Below are 7228 nucleotides of genomic sequence, written 5' to 3'. Positions count from 1 at the left end.
GCAACGTGGGAAAAAGCCGGCAGTGCGCTGCGGCCGTGCGGCGCGGCGATGGGCGCTGGGGTCAGGATCACAGGCACCGGCACACAGAAAGGGAGCGATCGGAAAAAGAAAGGCAGGAAAGAAAGGGGAAAAAAAAAAAAAAAAAAAGGACCCACAAAAAAAAAAAAAAAAAAAAAAAAAAAGAAAGAAAGAAAGAAAAAAAAACACCTCACCCACTCACCCCAGCCCAACGAAGGAGCGAGAGATGAGAAGAGGGGGATTAGAACTTCGAGCTCTGCAGAAAGCGGTTGGGTTCAGGTATGTTGTTTCGCTGAGTTATTGAAAGCATCATTGATATTTAGAGGATGATAAAAGTCCCGCCTCGCCCCCAGCTACAGTCTCGCTGGAGCCGCGGTGCCTGCAGAAGATTGCCCAGCCTCATTACAGCAATTATTTTCTTTCTAACTTTGCCTCAACCTTAACGTTTTAAATTGCTGCAAATGAAAGCAGCAGGGGAAAAAAATAAAAGAGAAAGGAAAAAAAAAAAAAACAGAAAAAAAAAAAAACCAGAAAAAAAAAAAAAACACAAAACCTAGAGAAAGTCCCAGTAGTCCCAATTTCTCTGCGCTCATTCCCGGAAAGTAAAGACAAAGCACTAGGCAATATATATATATATATATATGTATGTATGTATATTAAAAAGGGAAATCAGCGCTCCCTTATCCTAACGACCCGAACAACGAAATTGGGTCTGGGGGCAATGAAGGGTCCCTAAGCTGTCACCCGGCGCGGGGATGCGGCGGCTGCCGTGTCGGCAGATGGAGGGCCGCCCGGCTCGGCGCAGCGCAGCGCAGCCCAGCAGAACAGCCCGTTGCCTCGGCCGTGCCCGGAGCTTTCTGCCCGGCCGCGGTGACCGCTCCCAGCGGGGCCGGCCGCTGCGGGCTGCGGGGCACCCGGATCCGCCATGCCGGGCAGGGGCAGGCGCCGAGCGGTCCCGGCCCGCCGTTCCCAGGGCTGCGGGGCTCTCCCCGGGCTGCGTCTTCACGAACAACTCCATCCTCGGACAGCCTCGTCCCCCGCTACCTCAACCCAGCCCCAGCATTGCATCAAACTTTTTCCGCACCACCTCGACCCCCGATAACCCGCTTTCCTCCCCAGCGGCCCACAGGGCTCTCTTCCTCTGAGCTTGGGCTGCAGAACGGAGATGTGCTGCAAGCCCAACTCTCGGTCTCGGTCCCGATGGGGAGTAAGAGGTCAACCCATCCCCACAGGCGTCAGGGCTGCAACCCGGCTGCTTCCCGACAAGAGGGAAAAAAAGGAATAAATTCCTCCCGGCCAGATGCCTGGGGCAGTCACTATAATATCAACAGCCCCAGTCACTATAATATCAACAGCTCTGAAGACAGGAAGGGAAAGAATCTAACTCAGCTGAAGGGTAAGGAGACACAGCTTCACGGCCTCAGGTGTGTGCTGATCTCAGGCAGGAGAAATAGCCTCTGGCAGGGCCAGTTCGCTCTCCAGTCCCCCACACACATTCGGTCTGCTAAACGCCAGAAGAGCAAGGAACAAAGAAAGTGCATGAAGCAAACAGTAGCTTAAAATTAATTTATTTAACAAATATAGCTATAATATAAATGATAATAAAATTTCAAATATACAGTATATTACATAGTACACAGAGAGAGCCCCTTCCACAGGAGCTGGTGGAGGAATGGCCACAGGTAACAGCTGCTCTGCAGGGACAGGAGAGGCAGCTCTGCCTCCTGCTCTCACCTTGCAGAAACGTCCTTTTGGGCTGCCTTTGTGCCCTTTCTCTGCCACAGTTCCTTCCCCAGGTGCCACCGGGGCCGCACCAGGGGTACCTTCCTGCTGGGCACAGAACAGCTCCCAGGGCCACAGGTCTGGATGAGGGGAACGGAGAAGTCCCTGCCAGGGGCCACACAGGCAGCTCAGCCCTATGTAAGGTGGTACATACTATATCCCACGTGCGCTGTGTACAGTCCCACAGGGGCCACGGGCAGCCCCGCTCGCTGGAAGGGGCTGGAGGCTCCATAGAGGGATGCGCCAGCCACTGCCGGGCCACCGAGCGGGAAGGAGATGCCGAATGCGGCAGGTGGGAGCATGGGCTTGGCTGCCATCTTCAGCTTCTCCAGCTCGGCCTCCTGCAGCCGCTTGGCCTTGGCACGGCGGTTCTGGAACCAAATCTTCACCTGCGTCTCGGTGAGGCTGAGCGAGCTGGAGAACTCAGCGCGCTCGGCAATGGACAGGTACTGCTTCTGGCGGAATTTCCTCTCCAGGGCCAGCAGCTGAGCTGTGGTGAAGGGAGTGCGGGGCTTCCTGTTGGTCTTGTGCTTGCGCAGGGTGCAGGCGGGGGGGCTCAGCCGCCCTGAACCACGGCAGTGAGGAAAGGAAGAGACATAGGTTAGCAGCAGCCTGGTACTCGCTGTGAGAGCTGTCGGGGAATATTATGTCCCCACTCCTCTTAAAGCAAAGCCCCAAAGACTCCACCGTTTGGATCTGTTGGGACTCCCTGCCCGGGCAAGCTTAAAACCCATGAAGAACATATATATTTCCCTAAGTTTCACAGAGTTTTAAAACTCCTGACTGAGAGCCCTTGCAGTCATTTGAGCTCAGATATATCCTCTGACCCCATGGTAAATCCCCACCCGGAGCGGGTACAAAGGGATCGGGCCCTGCAGAGACTCATAGCATCCCTTTATCTGAATTAAGGGAAAAAGATTGACTCAAAGGGCTGGACTGGCTTCTGGAGCTCACAGCCTCTTCGTTAGGCCTCCAGGTACATGATTAAGCACGTAAACATGTAATTAATGAGGGACTGTGAATTCACATCCAGCCTCTCTATCAGCACTCCGTTTCTCTCCTCGTATTTAATATTAAGGTGTTCTTGCTCTGCCCCGGGTTTACTTAGGAAAAACAATACAAAACAACTTTCCCTTCTTTATTTAAATAAATCCACTTTCTGGGAACTGTTCCTTTCTCCAAAGAAAAGAGGTGAACACCCAAAAGCAGCCCTAGCGCTGCTCGCCCCATTCCGGGGACACCGTGGGCCTCCGCGATCCCGCTGCTCAGCGTCGGGCTTAGTTCGCATCTCTCCGTATTAAGGCAGCGAAACGCCGGGAAACCCCGCTCTTCGGACTGTCGGAATAAAGCGCTCCGGGGAGATGCGCGGGGGGCTGCAGCGCGCACAAAAGCGGAGGCGCTGATGGCACCGCATCTCTGTGCGTCTTTATAAAATATTTAGGGCCACTTTCAGAATAAAAATAAAATAAAAATATCCAAAACGCTGCTGAGGCCAAATATCGCCCGCAGACTGAGTCCAGAGGTAACTATAAGGGCAAAGCTGATTTTTCTTTTTCCCCTTCCCCAGTTAACATTTGGCCCAGCAGTCGCCCTGACGCGCCCTCTCCCATCTCCTCCGGAGCCGCCGCCTTCGGGAGACATTCGCAGCGTTTCGGTGGTTTGGCAACCCCCGCCCGGCCGCGCAGTTTCCCCCCTCCCACCTCTACTTACTGGGCGGGGGCGGCGAGAAGCGGGGGTTCTGCATCCAGGGGCTCCGCTCCGGCTTTTCGGGGCTCTCGGCCTTGAGCAGCGCATCCTCGGGCAACTTGCCCAGCGCCCCGACGGACGGGAAGTGGCCGCCGAGAGACAGCGGCGACGTCGGTGCCTCCGTCGTCAGAGAGCCGAGGTTAGCTCGGGCGGAGCCCAGCGTGGGCCCGGAACCCTCGGGGCCGTCTCTGCCGCCCGGCGGCTTCCTGCGGTCGGCCATGAGCGCTTCCACGCTGAAGGGCAACGGGGAAGGGGACACCTTGGGCTTGTCGCTCTCCTCCTCGCCGCCCATCGCCGCCGCGACGGGGAGGCCGCCGCCGGGCTTGCTGAAGGCGGAGGCGGGCGACTCGTCGCTGCGGACGCCGGTAGGCGCGGTGGTCATGTCTGCAGCCGGGGCCATGCAGGGCCGCCCCGCCGTCGCCGTGCTCCGCGGGACCGGCGGCCGCGGCTCATGGGGGCGCGGCAGGGACGCGGGAGCCGTCGGCGCGGTCCGGCCCCGGGGCGGGCGGCGACGGTTGATAAAGCGGCGCGGGAGGCGGCGCCACCCAATCACCGCGCAGGAGGGCGGGGCGGGCGTTCCCCATTGGCTGAGGAGCGACGGCGGCCCGACGGCGGCCCGGGGAGAGGGAGGGGGAGCGGCGCGACCGTCGGGGCGGCGTGGGGAACGGGGGGTGCGCTGCGCTCGGATGGAAGGTCCCGGGCGGCGGGGCTGGGGACGGGCTGGGAACACGGCGCCGGGTGGGGCTCAGACGTCGGGAGTATGTGTGCTAACGTCGGGGACACGGAGGTAGAGGAGCGGAGCTGAGCGGCTCGAATATGGGGCTGGGTTGGGCATGGGGACTCGGAGGGATCCCCGCGTGTAGTAGAGGAAGGAAAAAAAAAAAAAAAAAAAGAAAAGAAAAAGAAAAAAGAAAAAGGAAAAGAAAAAAGTGCTATTTTGGGATTTGGGTTTGTTTTGAAATGAACGACGGCCCCGAGGTGTGTTTGCTCCGTGTCCCATGGCTTAGGTGCGTGCTTGACGTGGGATGATTAAATGCTCGCTCGCCTAAAAAGGAGCATCCCAGCCCCCGCCCCAAGAAATCCCGGCTATTCGGGTTTATAAACGCGCCTTACGTGCACTTATCCCCGCGTCCAGGAAGGACGTGCGGTACCGGGGTCCTCTCTCACACTGCGATGGACGCTCGCTGCGAAAAGTTTATTAATAGCTGCGGCGCTGTAATCTCCGCCAAAAGCAGGAGGCTCCGCGCTCATTTAGGGGTAATTATCCAAACGGGAGGGCCGGAGAAATCCCTTTTAGCCTGACTCAATAAAGATGGAATATTAGGGGCAGATAAATTATGAAATGAATTGATAGAATGGAGGTTTTATAAGCTGATAAACAACGGGATCTGGTTGGAATGGACTGTCCCTCGTTCAGTTCCACACACCGCGAGCTATGCATACAATGGGTGCTACCCTGCATCCCAGCTCCCGACGCACGCAGCTCCGGATGCCGCCTCCCGGCGCAGCCCAGCGCATCCCGCGGGGCCGGGGCCGGTATCCCGCTGCCTGCAGCCCCCACCGGGCCGGGGCGGGGCAGGGCGGAGGTGAGGGGAAGGAGGGGGGAGAAGCAGCGCTCGGAGGAGCGGCTGCATCGCTAATTGCGAGAATAAACAATCTGTCACGATTAGTCAGTGCCTCTAATAGGCAGACAAGCGATGTTGTTTTTAGGCGCCAGCAGCGGCCGGATCAAAGGTACGGCCCGGAGGGGGACCATTGAGGACGTTAACCCGCATCGGGGGAGCGAGGCGCCTCGGCCCTGGGACTGCGGCACGCCGGGGCGGACAGAAGGATTTGGTGCTCCCACCGCAAGGAGGTGAGCCCCAACCCCGAATTAAGAACCTAAATAGCGGTGCGTGGCGTCCCGCTTTGTCCCCTCGATCCTACAGGTAGGATCACGGCTATTTTTTTTTTTTTTAAATCCTCATCCCCAACGTAACCATGTGAAAAGAAAATAAATAAATAAATAAAGTGATGTGTCTACTAGCCCTTCCTGGGCTGCTTTCGATCTCCTTTTTGACGGAAATATGAAAGGAAAATAGGGTTGCTGTTTTTCTTTCTTTCTTTCTTTCTTTCTTTCTTTCTTTCTTTCTTTCTTTCTTCTTTTTTCTTCTTTCTTTCTTTCTTTCTTTCTTTCTTTCTTTCTTTCTTCTTCTTTCTTTCTCTTTCTTTCTTTCTTTCTTTCTTTCTTTTCTTTCTTTCTTTCTTTCTTTCTTTCTTTCTTTCTTTCTTTCTTTCTTTCTTTCTTTCTTTCTTTCTTTCTTTCTTTCTTTCTTTCTTTCTTCTTTCTTTCTTTCTTTCTTTCTTTCTTTCTTTCTTTTCTCTCTTTCTTTCTTTTCTCTCTTTCTCTCTTTCTCTCTTTCTCTCTTTTTTTTTTTTTTTTTTTTTTTTTTCCCACGTCTTTTGCAGGTCGTTGGGATGTCTCTGCAGTTTGAGGAGCTCAGCCCGCGTCCGCGTAGTGAGAGACGGATCCGCGCTCACGGATAACGAGATAGTCAGCTCTGTGTCTCCCCCACCCAGCACTGAACACTTCGTGCTTACATTTCTGTCACACTTGATGGTGTTTTAATCCCTATATCGTAGCAAACGCTCGGGTCTCACTCGCACTGCTGGCAAGCAGACAGGCAGAAACTTTCCTCCGTTTCTTCTTCTTTCCTTTGTAAATGAAACACGAGGGCTTCGGGTAAGGAAGGAAGAAATCCGATTTACAAAACGAAATCTGTCTCGGGATGGTTTCTCTTGTTTAGCGGGCGATGTTCGACACACTTTCTTCCTTATCGCCGTGTGAACAGCGCTGGAATTTAGAAACTCTATGTGCTGACGCATTGGTGCTCTCATCCGCTTTTAGGTGCTTCGCTCTTATTTTCCTGTAAGAGAAACCGAAGTGGAAGGGCATGGGGGGACGGAAGGGTGGAGGGAATAGGTGACTTTATTGGTGCTTGTTCCAGCCCAAGGCTTTTATGGGGAGCCGTGCACTGCCCTTAAGGCACTTGTGCAAGATAACAGTATTGGGCAATTAGCATCCCAAACAGTCCCGTTTCAGGGGATGAATGCGCAAGGCAAAGCCATTACCCATCGCGTTTTATTTCGGTGGGAATACAACAACAAATGCTGGTGGGAGCCAATGGGGGGATGGGGAGGGAGGATGGGAGGCAGCTCGAGCTGATTCAAGGCATTGTCTGCTTTTTGTAAACGTTATCTTTTGACTTAAAGGCAGGGGTAGGACAGAAGAGAGTTGTTGTTGTTTCCCTTGTTTCTATTTCATTTCTCCCTCTTAGGACACCGGGCAGCCCTGGAGAACTTTGGGACACGGGGATACGGAGATGTGCGGCTCTGCCCGCACCGGGTACGGCTGCAGCTCTTTGCGCACTCTTTGCGCGTTCCCTGCGTGCCCGCTGCCTCCCTATCGACTCCGTCCGGAGGAACACTTCGCAAATAGCAAAGATCTATCGCAAGCAGTAACACTGCCTCCCGGGCTTTACGAGCCTGTAACGCCCTTCAAGTCCCAACTCCCTCCCGCTCCAGTCATTGCTCCACTGAAAATGGGAATTTTCGCTTCTGCCCTTTTCCCTCTCTTTCTCCCTTTCTGCCCAAATCAAACAGAACCCAAACCACTTTTCGGGCTTCAGACACCGGGGCTGCT

General features: G+C 54.6%; 1 protein-coding gene across 1 annotated transcript; it reads right to left on the bottom strand.

Moving 5' to 3' along the window:
* Positions 1 to 1392: 1392 nt before the first annotated feature.
* MSX1 (msh homeobox 1) lies at positions 1393 to 4024 on the bottom strand. The gene is made up of 2 exons (XM_048941952.1): positions 3511 to 4024; positions 1393 to 2365 (listed from the first exon to the last, which is right to left on the bottom strand). Exons 1-2 carry the CDS (start codon positions 3944 to 3946, stop codon positions 1935 to 1937), a joined length of 867 nt encoding a protein of 288 aa, XP_048797909.1. The 5' UTR covers positions 3947 to 4024; the 3' UTR covers positions 1393 to 1934.
* Positions 4025 to 7228: the final 3204 nt, after the last annotated feature.

This window comes from Lagopus muta, chromosome 4, assembly GCF_023343835.1.
Source record: "Lagopus muta isolate bLagMut1 chromosome 4, bLagMut1 primary, whole genome shotgun sequence".
In the NCBI taxonomy this organism is placed as follows: domain Eukaryota; kingdom Metazoa; phylum Chordata; class Aves; order Galliformes; family Phasianidae; genus Lagopus; species Lagopus muta.
This window is presented reverse-complemented; position numbering and strand designations above follow the sequence as displayed.